The sequence below is a fragment of the Trichogramma pretiosum genome, unplaced genomic scaffold, assembly GCF_000599845.2.
Source record: "Trichogramma pretiosum strain Unisexual culture from Peru unplaced genomic scaffold, Tpre_2.0 scaffold13, whole genome shotgun sequence".
Lineage (NCBI taxonomy): Eukaryota > Metazoa > Arthropoda > Insecta > Hymenoptera > Trichogrammatidae > Trichogramma > Trichogramma pretiosum.
Genome location: NW_019641606.1, coordinates 1,470,024 through 1,485,726, shown reverse-complemented (window position 1 = coordinate 1,485,726; position 15,703 = coordinate 1,470,024). Strand labels below are relative to the sequence as shown.

At 36.9% G+C, this 15,703-nt stretch overlaps 4 protein-coding genes across 4 annotated transcripts; 3 read left to right on the top strand and 1 right to left on the bottom strand.

Annotated features, from left to right (window-relative positions):
• Positions 1 to 366: 366 nt before the first annotated feature.
• On the bottom strand, positions 367 to 7,515 carry LOC106652118 (HEAT repeat-containing protein 1). The gene is made up of 4 exons (XM_014370903.2): positions 7,254 to 7,515; positions 6,880 to 7,174; positions 1,166 to 6,791; positions 367 to 1,068 (listed from the first exon to the last, which is right to left on the bottom strand). The coding sequence occupies exons 1-4, from the start codon at positions 7,396 to 7,398 to the stop codon at positions 889 to 891; spliced, it is 6,246 nt and encodes a 2,081-aa protein (XP_014226389.1). The 5' UTR covers positions 7,399 to 7,515; the 3' UTR covers positions 367 to 888.
• Positions 7,516 to 7,748: 233 nt separating this feature from the next.
• On the top strand, positions 7,749 to 10,951 carry LOC106652119 (protein starmaker-like). Its single transcript, XM_014370904.2, has one exon. The coding sequence runs from the start codon at positions 8,821 to 8,823 to the stop codon at positions 10,792 to 10,794; it is 1,974 nt and encodes a 657-aa protein (XP_014226390.1). The 5' UTR covers positions 7,749 to 8,820; the 3' UTR covers positions 10,795 to 10,951.
• A 790-nt stretch (positions 10,952 to 11,741) lies between these two features.
• On the top strand, positions 11,742 to 13,046 carry LOC106652073 (putative 3-methyladenine DNA glycosylase). The gene is made up of 4 exons (XM_014370817.2): positions 11,742 to 11,900; positions 11,989 to 12,201; positions 12,268 to 12,477; positions 12,550 to 13,046. Exons 1-4 carry the CDS (start codon positions 11,843 to 11,845, stop codon positions 12,939 to 12,941), a joined length of 873 nt encoding a protein of 290 aa, XP_014226303.1. The 5' UTR covers positions 11,742 to 11,842; the 3' UTR covers positions 12,942 to 13,046.
• Positions 13,047 to 13,447: 401 nt separating this feature from the next.
• On the top strand, positions 13,448 to 15,103 carry LOC106652052 (protein DDI1 homolog 2). Its single transcript, XM_014370791.2, has one exon. It carries the CDS (start codon positions 13,695 to 13,697, stop codon positions 15,033 to 15,035), a length of 1,341 nt encoding a protein of 446 aa, XP_014226277.1. The 5' UTR covers positions 13,448 to 13,694; the 3' UTR covers positions 15,036 to 15,103.
• The last annotated feature ends 600 nt before the right edge of the window (positions 15,104 to 15,703 follow it).

Sequence of the window (15,703 nt, the reverse complement as noted above, 5' to 3'; positions counted from 1 at the left end):
AAAACTGAACTTTTTATTCGAAATGTTAAGCTTAATATTATTATTTTTAGGCAACTTCTTTACAGTGACTTTCATTGAAAAATAGCATTGATTTATTTTATTGTTAAATTCGTTTTCTGCTTTTAAAATAGCTAATGATCTTCGATATTTGTAACAGATTGAAGCAAGAACTGTCATAAATATATCTATAATTTGCGTAAAAATCATTCAAATTAATTGAATATATAATCAATGTTGCTATTATCTAAATAGTGGATGTTACTGTGTATGTTTCGAAATGTGTTATTGATAATGTGATGGTGAGAATGTATGAAGAGACTTGAGGTATTCCTATACAAATATAATATTGTAATAAATTAAATTATATACAATAATACTTAAACTATTTTTATTTATTTTTCTTCATTAACCTTCACAACCCTTGCACTTTTGGTAACTTGAAATTTATTTTCACTTTTTTAATTATCCGACGAAAATTCGTGTGTTTGCATGTAATTACCTACATTTCCTGACTCATATATTTTGAGATCGATGCTAATAAAAAATTAAAAATATCAAAGATTTGGAAAAATTTATAAGCACAAATAGGCCTATGGATTTTTTAACCAGACCAACGTATTAAATTTTTAAATTAAAAAGTGATATTGTTTTTTCAAGTTTGTTTCAACAGAATCCATAGATCATCACGAGTGATTATGCCATAAACCAGCGTCAAAAAAGTTAATTTCAATTACGGTGTATGGAAATGGAGCGTTGAATTTTGAAAATAATAATAAAAATATTTAATTAAATTAGAAAAAATTGCTTATTTTTTTACAATATATACATACACTTATGTACAAAACTACGACTAAGGCTTATATATTAAATAGTGAACATGCTTGACATTTAATGCTTTTCAAAGTACTTCTGTAGATCTTCTTTAAGTACTTCTTCGAATACGCGTACAGCTTCTGCGGCATTCTTTTCGATCGTCTCATCCTCGTCCTCGAGAAGTTCAGCAAGGAACGGCACTGTTTCTGGCAATAGTGGCAAGAAGTCCTCCTCAAGCTTTTTAAGAATTTCAACCTGTTAAAGAAAAAAAAGTAACATTAATTTCGAATTCGGTTTTAATGGAAAATAATATACTTGAAAAACAAATAAAAAAAAAAACAACGACACTTACCATAGCATTGAGAGCTGTGTTGCGAACCAATGGATTAGTATTTCTAGTCTTGAGCAAAATCTGGTAGGTGAGCTGCTTGTGCAGAGAGTCGTCAGGTGTGGCATTGGCAAAGGCGGCGATACACGGCACCAAGTACTCCTTCATGCGGGCCTCGTACTGCTCTCGGCTGCCGAGGGTGTTCTCGATCTGGTCGACGATCGGCTGCATGAGTATGTCGAATCGCTCCTGGTTGACGAAGTCGTGGCCGTCGTAGGTGAACACACGGCGCAAAGTCAGCAGTATTTCCTGTATGAGCTCCATTTGGCTGGCCTCGTCGTCCAGGGTGGCCTCGCTCTTTTCCTCGCTGCTGGTCAGCACATTGTTGGCCGTGAGCAAGTTAGACACGTGCTTGACAATGGCGCCGGCGAACAGGACGAAGAGAGACTTGAGGGACTCGGCGATGTTGGCCGACAATCTGTAGAAAGTGATGTTTCTCTGCTTGAATTGAGGATTCCTGGCGGCCCAATCGTAGAGTCTGTAGTACAAGGGACGGAAGGTGGCCTCGCTCAGTTTCAGCACCAGAGCGACGACGGCTTGGCTGGCGCTTTTCTCGACGCAAGTGACGTCGGCGAGCGTCACCTCACCGTCGACATCCATGTCACTGTCGTTGACCGTTACCTCCTCGCGGAATTGCAGCACCTTGAGGAAGAAGTTGGTTAGGTCGGGGACCGCGTGGGAGAGCTCGGTATTTTTCACGGAGCCGAAGGACTCGGCCAAGATCGTCATCAAAGCTGGCACGTGCTGGTAATTCTTGGCTTCGAGCATTTTGTTGTAAGTTTTTTCGGCAGCTGGCAGCAGGACTCTCAGAGGAGTGGAGCTGGAGAGCTTTTGAGTGGTGGCTCGCAGTCGGGTGATGAGCATGGCGCTCTTGGCGTGCTCGCTCCGGGCATAGAAGTTGCTGAGCTTCGACAGGCCCGACAGCAACTGGTCCAGATACATGGACAAAAAGTTGCCGATCGACTCGACGATCTTCTGCAGGGCGTAGACCAAATTGACGGTCGTGGCGTCGGGTACCTCTACGTGCGGGTACGCGTTCAGAAGTTTGATGAGAGCCGGCATGAATTTGTTGAGAGCCTGAATGGCGTGGACGCGCATGGAACTGCAGAGCTCGGCGAGGCAGAGTACCGCGCTGGCGCGCACACCGCCCTCGCGCTTTTTCACGAGGTTCGTCGTTAACTCCAGGACCGATTTGAAGTCTTCCGGATGTTTGCCAGCCAAGAGTTTGGCCAACAGCTTCAGCGAGATCAAAGCCGTCTGCTGAATGTGCTCCATTTCGGGGCTCGGGGATTTCTGATTTTCCTCGAAGACGGCTTTGATGGGCTGCATGAGGTACACCAAGCTGTCGTAATCGTCCTCGTTGAATTTCTTCTGGACCAATCGAGCGTTGAGAAGGTCGAAGATCTTGTGCTTGACCACGAGCGACTCGTGATTGATCAAACTGGCAATGCTGGTGGTGAACATGTCGTTGGGCAGCAAGTAGTTCACTTGGTCGAGCACGTCGTAGAAGCCGTTGAGCAGTACCTTCCAGTACTTGCCGTTGGGCTTGTCGCGATTCAAGTGAGCGTGCTTGGACGTCGTCTTGATGCAAATGACCAGCTCGACGATGATGTCGTCGTAGTAGGGATTCAGCTGGAGCATCTCCTCCTCGGGCAGTTCGGCGATGCGATTGACGAACTCGGTGTTGGACAGCAGCTTGGCCAAGAACTGGACCAGCGTGTACTTGTAGTGGCGCAGCTGTTTGGCCGTGGTGTTCTTCATGTCGATGATGTGCTTGACCGCTGCGTTGCACTTGCTCTTGTCCTTGTCGTCGACCTCGGCCGGTAGCTTGGTCGCGAACTGCATCAGTTTCACGGCAACGTCCATGATCTTGTCAACGGGAAATTTGTGCGATATCGTCAGGGCAAAGTCCATCCTCTCCGAGTCCGGCTCGGAGGTCGACGACTGCGAGGTCTTCTTCGAGTACACGTTATTCTCGAAGGTCAGCAGGTAGTAGAGGTGCAGATGATCCTCCAGCAAGAAGAGAAGCTTCGTGAACAGCGGATCGCGTCTGTGCTCGGGGATGTCCGGCAACGACGTGATGAACAGTCGCAGAAGCTCGCAGATGTGGCTGGTGTTGTTGCTGGAACTGATGATCGGCACGACGGTGTCGATGGTCTTGCAGATGACCTGAATCGAGTAGGCGTCGTCCTGGCGCAGTACGGTGCTGCCCATGAACGTGAAGATGGGCATGAGGTTTTGCAGCGCCACTCGGACGTTGGCAAGTTTGATCAGTTCGACCAGCACCAACAGGGCGTGATGATGAGTCTGCGGGTTCTGCGATGTTCTGATGCACTGGGATATAATGTCGACCTTTGCGTCAGGATTCTCAAAGTGAATGGATTCCACGGCCAGATGGTGGATGGTCGACAGTACCAATTGATTGATGTACTCGACGGGGCTCTGCTCGTCGAAGCAAAGAGTCGTTTTCAACACGTCAAAGAGCACGGGCGCCAAGAGCTGCTTATTCTCCATGTTCTTCTGCGAGAATTGCACGAATTCCATCAATGTGATTCCTCTTTTCCATTTCTTTGTTTCGACGACCTTCGAGTCGAACTGATATCTCATCCTGGCGAGGCTTCGTCGTTTTTTCAGCGTCGAGTTGGCCGCTTGGGACTCGTTTTCGTCGGGCGTCAGCATGATCTTGAGCTCGTCCACGACGAATTGGGCGTCGATCCTGATTTTCTTCACTGACTTCGTAATGGCGTTTATGATGGGTGCGGCGTTGCAATCGATGAACACGTCGATGAGTTTCGACAGTATCTCCTTCTGGACGCTCGGTGAGATTTCGCCGAGTTTATCGAAAAAGACTTCGTCGATTTGTTTCATGGCGATGACACTGACAAATAGTGAAACATTCTTGGCAGAAATCTGTGTTTTATCATCGGAGATACACTTTAGGAAAAAGTCAAAAACTTTGCTGTTCTTGAGTGACTCTACCGTGGTATTGTCAAATCTTTGAATGATATTCTTCAATGCTAACTGCGACCAAGATTTTTTTTCCAGATCTTTTTGTTCCAATAATTCTGATCCCAAAGGCACCAGTTTTTCAAGAATCGCAGGTCCATTTACGTATGTAAGAGTTTCTAGCAGTTGAGCTCGAATGTGCATTGGTACTTCTTTGTTTAATACCTCATTTATAAATATCTCTCTTATTGTTTGCATTTTCTTCTGTATACTAGGTCTTAAATTATCAATCACATCTGGATCAGGAGATAAAAGTGTATACAAAACAAGAGGAAGTTGTTCAGGATCCATTGTAATTTCCACTTTACGATTAATCAATTCAGAAATCAATACTGAAAATCCTTCCATGGCAATATTAAATGTTTGAGAAAGTTTCTTCAATAAAGTCATTGCACTTTCTCTGCATTGTTCATGTTCACTGCCAAGTACTAGCAACAAATGAGTCATTAAAATATTGTCACTAAAAGCCCATTGATAAGAGTCGCAGTCATCTAAAAATTTCAAACAATATTTCATGGAACATAAAGATGTTTGAATTTTCATTGGCGAGATGAATAATTGCGATAAAAATCGAACTCGTTCTATTACATCTTTGAAATGTATTTCAAAGAAAATTGATAAATACCATTCGTAATGTGCTACAAATTCAGCATGGTTTGATCTATGTCGAGGAATCATTGCATCAAAAACAATCTCTACAATTCTAAGAACTAATTGACTACAATTAGAATCATCTTCAAAATCAAATGAATAATTTTTATAATAATCTGACTTTAATCGCCTATGCACTTGTTCTAAAACATATGTTATCACTTGTAGAGGTACGTATCCTTTTTCCAAATAAATAATAGCGGCATCAAGATTTTCTGCATTAATTTGAGTGGCATTTTTCAAAGGCTTTATATTAGGATACTTTTTCACCATTTCTTCAGCCATTTCTATAGCTTTTATTGCTGTTTGGTCAGAAAGTGATTCAGATGGAACTCTGCATACTGATCCCAAAGTAATCATGTTAAAGAAAACTGATGCTGCATCTGGTTCATACAACTCTTCTTTAATTGCTAACAAAATATTAGATGCTGATGGTAGTAACTCTGATCTCAGAATGTAGTGAAATGCTGCTGTTCTCAAAGTTTCAGAACTGGGAGTACTTTTTACTTCTTCTGCTACAGCCTTTAAATATGGATTTTTCTTGGCTAAATCTGATTTTAAAATTTCTAGAGAAATATCTACATCCTCTTCTTTGATAGGAAACAAGTAAGGCAAAACCACTAAGAATACAAAAGTATCTTGTTTTTCATCTTGTTTCTCAACACAAAGATGGATCAAAACTTTCAGAGCTGGTTTAACCAAAAATTTTCTTTCTTTTATATGGCATTTGGATAGAAGAACAATTAACTGAGTTTTCAAAATATCAATATCAAATGTACTCTGAAGGAGACTTATTGGTAAATTTATAACAGCATTTACCACTCTGTCATCATCATCATTAAGCCTAGCCATAAGAGAGTTTTTGACTATATCACTAAGATTATCTGGAATTTCAGGATTCTTCTTGCCCAAATGCTGAATGGCCATCAATCTCTTTTCAGGAATATTATGGTTCAACCCAATGAATACATCTAAAGAATCATCAGCTTTTGAATACCAAGAAATGAAAAATCGTAAAATATTCCTTGATTGTGCACTAGACTCTTCAGGATTCATCTTATCTTGTAAGAATTTGTCAAATGCCTTTGGATACCTAATCTCAATTGATTTGTAAATTTTATCAAAAAAGTCTCTAGTAACTTTAGCATTTTTCATAGAGACAACATCTTCTGATAAAGTATTTTCTAAAATTGACAATATTTCTTTATCATCAAAATTAATTTTATCAAAAATATCTTCAACTACACTTTTAATTCTTGTAACTAATTCTAATCCAGATTCTTCTTCATCTCCAGAAGATTTTGCAATATAGTTGAAAGCTGTCTCCAAAAATGTATTCATGAAATCAATAATATTGACTCCTAAATTTTTTACCTCCACAATAGTTTCAACAAACCAAGTTTTTTTTGATAACTTCACCATTAAAGTTTCAGAAACTCTTGATAAACAATTAAATGGATTATTATACAAATGCAACATAAGAAGCACAATTTCTTTATGAAGATCTGGATGAACTTTTTTTATACCTTTTAAGATAAGTAAATCCATAGTTTCATCTCTAATAGTGACTTTAGTAATAAGTTTGCTTAAAATCATGTAAGAACTAGCAGCAAAATCTGATACCTGACTTCCTAGGCCTTTCACTAATGCTGGTAATATATGGTTAAATTGTACATCTGTAATATCTGATCTGTCAACAGTCATTATGATAACTGAAGTGAAGAAAGAGTACATTGTTCTCAAATTGTCAGCTTTCTCTCCATATGTCATAGTGGCAAAAATGACATATTCGCAAATTTGTTTAAGTAAGCCATTGTTTGTAGATACTTCGTGCACTAATGAAGCAAATGGTAAAGGAGTTCTTGTTTTTTTTAATGGTCTTAACCAACCCCATTTGTCTGCTGGGTCTGATAAATTAATAATTTGAAGTGCCCTACAATAAATATATAGTATTAAAATACTGACTTATAAATATATCTCAAAAATGAATTAATTTACAGTGTCAAGTATGAAATATTTACCTGACAAATATCCGTCTGTCGTGATGGGGCAAGATCATCATTATAAAGTGATCTTTGTTAAAATCATGAATATGAAATCTGTGTATGAGCCATTCTAATGCCTTATGAGCAGAATTCAATATAAAATGTGGTGATATTAAAACAAGAAATCTTTCAATATCAGAATTTAATTTACTATTGGTTTTTCTGTCCTGAACTGAACGCTCAAAGCCAATAGAGGCAATGGAAAATAGCGTCTTGCTAAATTCCTCAAATTGCTCATTGAATTTGATAAGTTCATTCAAACCACTAACACCTTAAATGATAAACAAACATGAATTGTAGTAATTTTCAAGAGCAATAAAATCGAATCAATATCTTTGGAAGTTACTTACCAATTTTATAGACAGCATCTTTATCCAACTTGGATGCTTCTTTTGTATCGAACAGCAAACTTGGCTTGTACTTGTCTTGCAGCAACAAGGAGGTTTGCGGAGTTTTCAGCTTATTCAGCTGTTCCGCCAACGTGGTGCTCGCCATTTCAAACGAATGGCAAACGCAAATTGTTTATCACAAATTTAAACTAGTTTTTGTTCTATAGGCTGTGGTCTGTCTACGATCCTACATGCACGTGCGGCGAGTGTGCGAGTACTCGAGGCATGAAGAACGGAGAGTCTAGGTTAAACCGACTGCCGCCGGGTATGTGTAATGTGGAAGAGGAAACGCTCAAACGCACGTGTTACTTTATCGGAACTAGCGCCACATCCATTCGATTCACAGCGACTGCTCACTGCACTGTTACCGAGTCCGACTTCACGAATCACGTTCGTGTAATCGTGTGAAGAAAGTTGCTGCATGCGAGTTGCGAGTCTTGCGACCGATCCAACCGCGACACTACGCCGCCTATACGTCGGCGTCATACATTGGCTATTATCATCTTGCTCGTGCGAGGTGCGTGTGTGTGTGCAGCAGAGTTAAAAACTTACGGTAATGTTTACTCGTTCTACAGGCCGCGGGCACAAGCCAACGCTGCGATTGCCTGCACTGTGCTGTGCGTGACACGAGGAGATACGGACGCCCAGGAGTGACCCGCGCAGCTGCGTCGCATACGGCCGCGCACCTCCTTTCCTTTTATTGCCGTTTGTTTTTCTCTCCTGTCTGTGTATACTGTATTGCGCTATATGCCCAAGTGGACACGCATTGATACAATTGAACGACACCTACTATAGGCCTGTATACGTGAGAGAGAGAATCATGGGCATACGTGTGCGTGCGTAATCGTAACGTTCATTTGAATCCATAGCAGCACCAGCGACCGCTGCTACATTTATTAATAATAAAATAATTAAATATTGTTCTGTCGCATACAGTTAAAAGTCAGTTGTGCAGTGGTGATGCGTGAATATTGAAAAAAATCCGTTAATTCCGTTAGAATTAGTTGCCCGAGACGCTCTCGATGTGTTTGTTCCTGTACGTTTTTACCTGTTATCGAGTCAAGACTCGACGTGTGCAGATGTGATTACGTACAAAAATTGATTTTCGATTCCATTGCAAAATTTCTTCTGCCGAGGCTTGGATGTAAAAAAGAAGAGAAGAAAGTGCAGTAATCTGTTTTGTATCTTGGCATCATTTTGTGCAGTCTTCGCCAAATGTGTATATAATCTTGTCTTCTGTTTGAATCATTGTTCGTTCAGTTTTATTCTTTGTGCGCAGTAAATTGTTGTAACGTGAGAGATTATTTTCTCAAATCAGTGTGTGTGAGTGTGCACGTTTTTCCAAGTGCAATAATAAACTCTAGTTCGTGCCTCAATAGGGTGAGCGTGTATGCCACGACCATAACCTCGCATCTTTTGTTGACATCTTTTTTAAACGTTTGGCGTTCCGTTGCCGCCAAGCTTCTTTTCATCGCCAGTGCTCGATAAATTTGTCAAACTGGATCCCAAACAGTTCAGCAATCGTGGAATGGAGATTAAGCGGGTAACCATGCCCCAAAACTCTATGCCGATTCCAAATACCAGCAAAGATCCATCCTTGGAGATAAGGGCCGTGCATTCCAAGTCATCCAATCATTCTGTGCCGAAATCCTCCAGAGATGCATTAGAAATCAGGCCGGTCAATATGATGCAAAATTCGAATATGAACATGATGCCGAATGCAAATTCTTATCAAAATATGATGCTGCAGAATGCCATGATGCATAGCGCATTCATGCAAAATGCTTTTAATGTTCAATTACACAATGCCATGTTGCAGAATACTCATCTGCCACAGACGAGCAGTAATTCAGCTTTGGAAATCAGACCGGTATCTGTGTTACAACATGCCCCACCAGCATCAAATCACAATAAGAACTCTGGTGTAGAGATCAAGCGTGTACCAATAACACAACCCAGTGTTATTCAAAACCTTAGTTCAGACTTGAAATACAATGTATCAACTCAAAGAATTACCCCCTCCTGTACAATCACCAGTAGAGATATGAAGGACGACACCAGAAAACCACAAAATTTGACGATAAAAAAGAGCAAAAATATGGCTTCTACCTCGTCTAAAAGTACGAATAAAGCCGAAATTAAAAAAACATCTGTTTCAGTTAATCAGTCTCACAAAGATATGAAACATCCTATGGCACACAGTATTCCACCTTCTATTTCGATGAACAAAGTTAACAAAGATATTTCAATGAACAAAGTTAGCAAAGATATTTCAATGAACAAAATTAGCAAAGATATTTCAATGAATAAAGTTAATAGAGATATTTCAATAAACAAAATAAACAAAGATTCTAAAAAGTCTTTACCAAATTCATCATCAAATTCTGTTCGAGAGTCAAAAGATGCCAAAAGACTATCCATGCAAAATTTACAATCTCAAGTCCCAAATAAGGAAGTTAAAGAAGCAAAGAAATTAAGTTTGCCTAATGCACCTCTTCCCAATTCAAATGTAGGTATGAAAGACTTAAAAAAAACTAGTTCTCAAGTTACATTAACACAAAATTCTCAAAGAGAACCAAAGGAGGCCAAAGTAGTAGAATCTCAAAATGTTTCTGCACAGAATTCAAACAAAACCATAAAAGAAGTGAAACGAGTAAATTTGCAAAGTACATCACAACAAAATTCGAGTAAAGATTCTAAAGAACCTAAGCGAGCTGTTTTACAAACTGTATCAAAAGCAAATAGCAATAAATCAGAAGCCAAGCGTGCAACTTTGCAATCTTTACCTAGTAAAATAAAAGATAAAGAAAATACAGAAAAGGAAGTGTCTCAGAAAATGAGTGAAAAAAATATAAAACCATCACTGCGATTTGAATTAAAACTCACACCTTCCACTGATGATCAGTGTCCAGAATTTAACTATGCTGAATTATTGAGTGAAAGAGAAAAGAAATTACGGAAAGGAAAACGGAAAGATGATAAAATTACTAATGGAGATTTATCAGATAAAGACGATATTCTGGATGTGGCTAGATATTTTGAAGAAAAGTATGGGCATAAAAAACGTGATAATGTAGATTTAGGAGCTGGATATGATGATGAAGATTCATTTATTGATAACACTGATGCTTATGATGAGCAAGTTCCTGAAGAATTAACAACTGCACTTGGTGGATTTTATGTTAATAGTGGTCCATTAGAATTTAAAAATTGTGACACAATTTTAAATAGGCGAAAAGATTTGGATGAGTCAGATGATGGTTCTGACGACGATAGTGATGCAGCAGATAGTAGTGATGAAAGTGAAGGTAGCGATGAAGAAGAGTCAGATGAAAAAAGCGATAAAAGTATAGAAGTAGAAAAAACCAATCAAAAAAAGAAAAGAGTTATAAGTTCTGATGAAAGTGATGACAATGAAAAAACTAATGGTAAAATTTCTTCACCGCCAAAATCGAAACCTCGTATGGAAAGTGATAATTCTGAATGTATGGTCATTGATTAACTCGTAAGAGATGTATTGTAGATTTGTAAACTGTAAAAAAAACTATTTTTCATTACTTCTAGTCATAAGACGTTGTAAACTATCATCTAATTTTTGTATAAATTTTCACGTATGATTTTTTTTCTTAATGAAATAAACTTGCTGTAAATAATGTTAATATGTCCGCTGTTAATATAAAATATAGTTATAAATATGAATAAGTTGATTTAATATTGTGCTGTTAAAGGCACTAAAACCTTCTTATTTTATAAAATTCATTTTTCTTAAATTCACTGTTTTTTTATTTCTTACTTATTTCTACCTTTCCTCAATATACATTCAATTTATCTTTAATATTGCAATCAACGAGTAAAATTTATTTTTCTTCAGAGTAATTAACAAAAATAATAATTTAAAACTTTTTGTTTTGGAAATCGAAAACCAAAACAATTGTCTGCATTACATATGATACTGTAACGCACAAATAAATTATACTTCATAAATTTCTCATAAAATCAAAGAAAATTTATTTAGATGTCTACACTCTTACCAAAAATCAATTTTTTTCAACTTTTCATTGCAGTTAATTACTTTTCATTACATATTTTTTAGAAACAAAAACTTGAAAGAGTTTTATGTAAATGATTTTTATTCTTTTTTGGGGAAAGTTGAAAAAATTTTATGGATACTCCTCGTGAATTGATTCTCCACGCGGCTTTCACGTGGAGAGCTCACATAGCTTGAACATAGCTTTGCTCGTGTTCAAATATCATTTCCCTTTCACAGGAGCTTTTCATAAACACATGACTCTTTTCAGGTTTAAAATTTCATAAAAAGTCTTCTGTATTATTGTTGAACAATGGATATTTTTTTCAGGTTTTTCAAATTGGGTAGTAGTACACGATTTTTAAAAAGTTTACGGACCCATATTATATGTTACGCTGACCAATTGTGTTGCGTGTACGGTGTATGACATGTTGCTGTCGGACGGGCGACGGCGAATGCCGGTTCTTCAGATACATAACCACACGATTCGTTCAATGGTCTGCTACTGAAAAATCATTTGAATATGAGTAAAACATGTAACAAAACAGCGAAAAAATTGAATCTTAAGATTCTCATGAAAAGTGAGTGATAAACTGGTCATTATAAAGGCAGTGCTTCATTGAAAATTAAATTGTCATTTTATCATAATTTACGTGAATTTTTTTATAGCTGAAAAAAATGTTAAATCTGACTTGACACTGGATGCCCCTGTTGTTAAGAAAGTACAATCGTTGGATGTTGATTCTTTAAAAACAACACCCGGACTAATAGAGCAATTAAAAGATGCACCTTCTACTCAATGGGAAATAGATATTAGTTCTTGCAGACTTCCTTATTCTTTTTACAATGTTCCTTGTCAAATATTAGCAAAAAATTTACTTGGTATTTTAACAAAATACTAATAAAAAGCATATTTTTCATTAAAATTATTTAAAGATTTTTTTTAAGGTAAGGTATTAGTTAGAAAACTAGAGAATGGAGCAATTTTGAAAGGGAAAATTGTTGAAACTGAAGGTTACTTGGGGTTAGAAGATAAAGCATCTCATACTTATCAGGGTAAAGTTACACCAAGAAATATTCCAATGTATATGGCTCCTGGAACAATATATGTTTATTTTACATACGGAATGTACCACTGCTTCAACATATCTAGTCAAGGTATGAAAAATATGAATGTTTCATTGAAGATCTCTAGTCAGCTTGTTATATATAAAATTTAATTCAAATTAGAGGAAGGAAGTGCAGTCCTTATAAGAGCTCTTGAGCCTCTTGAAGGTATTGAATTGATGAGAGAGCATCGCAGTTGTAAACCATATGCCAAAGTCCAGAAAAAATTGTCAAAGGAATTAAAAGAGCATGAATTGTGTAATGGCCCATCAAAAGTTTGTATGGCAATGAAATTAGAAAAAAAACATAGCAAATATTCCTTGTGTGATTGGAAAGAACTTTGGATAGAAGAAGATCCTACACAAGAGGAAGTAAAAAAAATAATTGAATGCAAAAGAATTGGAATTGATAAAGTTGGACAAGAATGGGCTGATAAACCTTTACGATATTACATATACGATCATAAATGTGTTAGCAAAAAAGATAAACTAGCTGAATCTATTCAGTTTCCTTAATAAAAAAATAAAAATTATTCTATTGAGATATATGAGATTATAGTAAGTTAATAAGTTATAATAATGTTGTTTTTTACTATTATTATTATTTTTTTTAATAATAAAATATAATAGAAAAATAAGGCCGAAATATTGTTCAATTTTCCAACAATAAAAAATTTTTTTTTAAATTATTTCTGATTACTCATGTAACATTTATGAAACGAATGAATGCTGGATTTTGAAAACTTTTCATCGTTTTTCTTGATAATCAATCAATCAGTGGAACTTCATTTTTCATGAATAATTGACATTTTTAAATTTTTATAAACACTAGAATGCTACCACTACGAACGTATCTACATTATCAGTAGAAAGAAAACAATATTCAATTTGAATTAGTAATTAGGCTTCGTTCATAATGAACATGACTCCAGACAAAGATGGAGCTACATATGACATCAAAAAACAATAGTCACCACTCACCATGCCATATAGCTATGGCAGCGGCATTCAAGTACTCAGGCGCACTATAACATAGCGCGCACCTAAGCGCGACCCCCTCTCTCTATTTTTCCAAATTTTAAGTATATACAACATCAAGAGTCCATCCGTCAAGTAAGCTCTTTGCCTATCACTGTATTCTGAGCACTTGAACTGTGAACATCGACTCTTTCTCTCTACTAGACACGCAGCAGTGTGAGTGTGAGATCAAGCGAGACAGAAGGAAGGTAGTTATATACGTCAACAAGTCAACAAAGAAAACTCGAAATCATGAAGGTTACCGTAGCTACGCTCACCGATGAGATTTTCACCCTCGACGTTGCCGAAGATTTGGAATTGGAAAATTTCAAGGCATTCTGTGAGATTGAAAGCCGAATACCAGCCAACGAAATAGTGATACTGCATAATGGCCAGCCCTTGGTAGACGCCAAAATGTCACTGAGTCAACACGGAATTAGAAATGACGATACTGTGGTACTGCAGCAAATCCATCAGTCCTTGCCATTGCCGACGCAACAACAGCCAGCTCACCAAAATTTAGCTGGCTTAGATTTCAGTTCTATTAGGATTCCGAGTTCTCTAGGAGCAGCTTCAACATCGAGTGGGAATTTCAGAACCGGGGATGATCCAGCTATGATCCGAGACATGTTTTTGGCCAATCCAGATCAATTGTCGTTGCTGAAACAGAACAATCCAAGACTAGCTGATGCTCTACTCTCCGGTAATTTGACAACATTCACTGATGTTTTGAATGAGCAGGTAAAAATCAGAGAAGAAAGACAAACACAAAGGTTGAGGATGATGAATGCCGATCCATTTGATTCAGAAGCGCAAAAGCTGATTGCTGAAGAAATAAAAAGAAAAAACATCGAAGCCAACATGGAGGCAGCTATGGAATATAATCCAGAAACTTTTGGTTCAGTCGTTATGTTGTACATTAATTGTAAAGTTAATGGACATCCAGTAAAAGCTTTCATTGATTCTGGTGCACAAGCAACAATTATGTCAGCTGCATGTGCAGAGCGTTGTCATATTATGAGATTAGTTGATACCAGATGGTCAGGCATTGCTAAAGGTGTTGGCGTTCAACGTATTATTGGTCGCATACATATGGTACAGATACAAATTGGTAACGATCATCTTACAACATCATTCAGTGTACTAGAAGAGCAGCCTATGGATATGTTACTGGGTTTAGATATGTTGAAAAGACATCAATGTTCAATTGATCTCAGAAGAAATATTTTGGTCATTGGCACAACAGGTACAGAAACACCATTTTTAACTGAAGGAGAACTTCCAGAGTGTGCAAGATTAACTAATAACGAAGCAGACAGTGAAAGTGATTTACAAAAAGCCTTGGAAGATAGCGCCAAGGCAGCAAACAATAGCAAAATGGATACAAGTGAAGTAAGTTCTTCAGACTCAAAGTCAACTGCATCAAACTCAAATGACATTATTGAACCCACGGATCCTTTTACAGAAGCAGTAGTAGTAGAAATAACTGGTCTTGGTTTTGCTAGAAGTAAAGTTATATCTGAATTAAGACGTTTTAATGGGGATAAAAATCAGACTATTGCTGCGCTCTTTGCTAGTTCTCTTAAATTTTGATAACATTACCACATATAAAAATCATCAAAGCATGGGTGCATAAGTAAATTATACTTTTCAATATTTAAATATATGTAAATATTAAAATGTGCAAAAAAATATGAAAAAACTAAGTAAGCAATTTATAAAAAAAGTGAAAGATCATAATATTGTAAGAATTCTAAATTATTATGCTAAGTTATCATTAATATTTATTATGGTATGAGGAACAAATTTATTTTGACTTTACATGAGATAGTGTTTTCTCACAGCATTAAATTAGCTCAAAGTAACTTGAATAGAAATTTTTATTGACTCTTTATTAGAATAAAAAAAAATTAGTTGAGTTCATTTATAATTTTATAACTAGAAAAAAAAGCTATTTGACTACTGAAAAGACAAAGAATTTTCTGCTTATAATAAAATCATTAAGCCTTCATTTAAAAATAAAAAAGTTTACGAATTTTTTCTGATGTACAAAGAATTATTGGCAGAGATTCAAAAACTCTGAACTGAATATTTAAAAACAGAACAAATCAAGTGAATGAACCTATATCTATATCTTAAGCAAAAAAATGTGAGGCACAAGTACTGCCATTCAAAAAAAATATTGTTCATTTGACTGTTTTCAAAACAGAGATAAAAAGTCTGATTTCAATAAACAGAAGATATTAATAAAAAAATTAATA

Bases quoted from the DNA above. Each gene is read 5' to 3' on its own strand.
- LOC106652118 (XM_014370903.2), bottom strand. From the start codon at position 7,398: ATGGCGAGCACCACGTTGGCGGAACAGCTGAATAAGCTGAAAACTCCG. The intron at 6,792-6,879 runs GTAAATATTTCA...TATTTATTGTAG, and splicing joins GACAGACGGATATTTGTCAG to GGCACTTCAAATTATTAATT. The intron at 1,069-1,165 runs GTAAGTGTCGTT...TTTCTTTAACAG, and splicing joins ACACAGCTCTCAATGCTATG to GTTGAAATTCTTAAAAAGCT.
- LOC106652119 (XM_014370904.2), top strand. From the start codon at position 8,821: ATGGAGATTAAGCGGGTAACCATGCCCCAAAACTCTATGCCGATTCCA.
- LOC106652073 (XM_014370817.2), top strand. From the start codon at position 11,843: ATGAGTAAAACATGTAACAAAACAGCGAAAAAATTGAATCTTAAGATT. The intron at 11,901-11,988 runs GTGAGTGATAAA...ATTTTTTTATAG, and splicing joins TCTTAAGATTCTCATGAAAA to CTGAAAAAAATGTTAAATCT. The intron at 12,202-12,267 runs GTATTTTAACAA...ATTTTTTTTAAG, and splicing joins ATTAGCAAAAAATTTACTTG to GTAAGGTATTAGTTAGAAAA.
- LOC106652052 (XM_014370791.2), top strand. From the start codon at position 13,695: ATGAAGGTTACCGTAGCTACGCTCACCGATGAGATTTTCACCCTCGAC.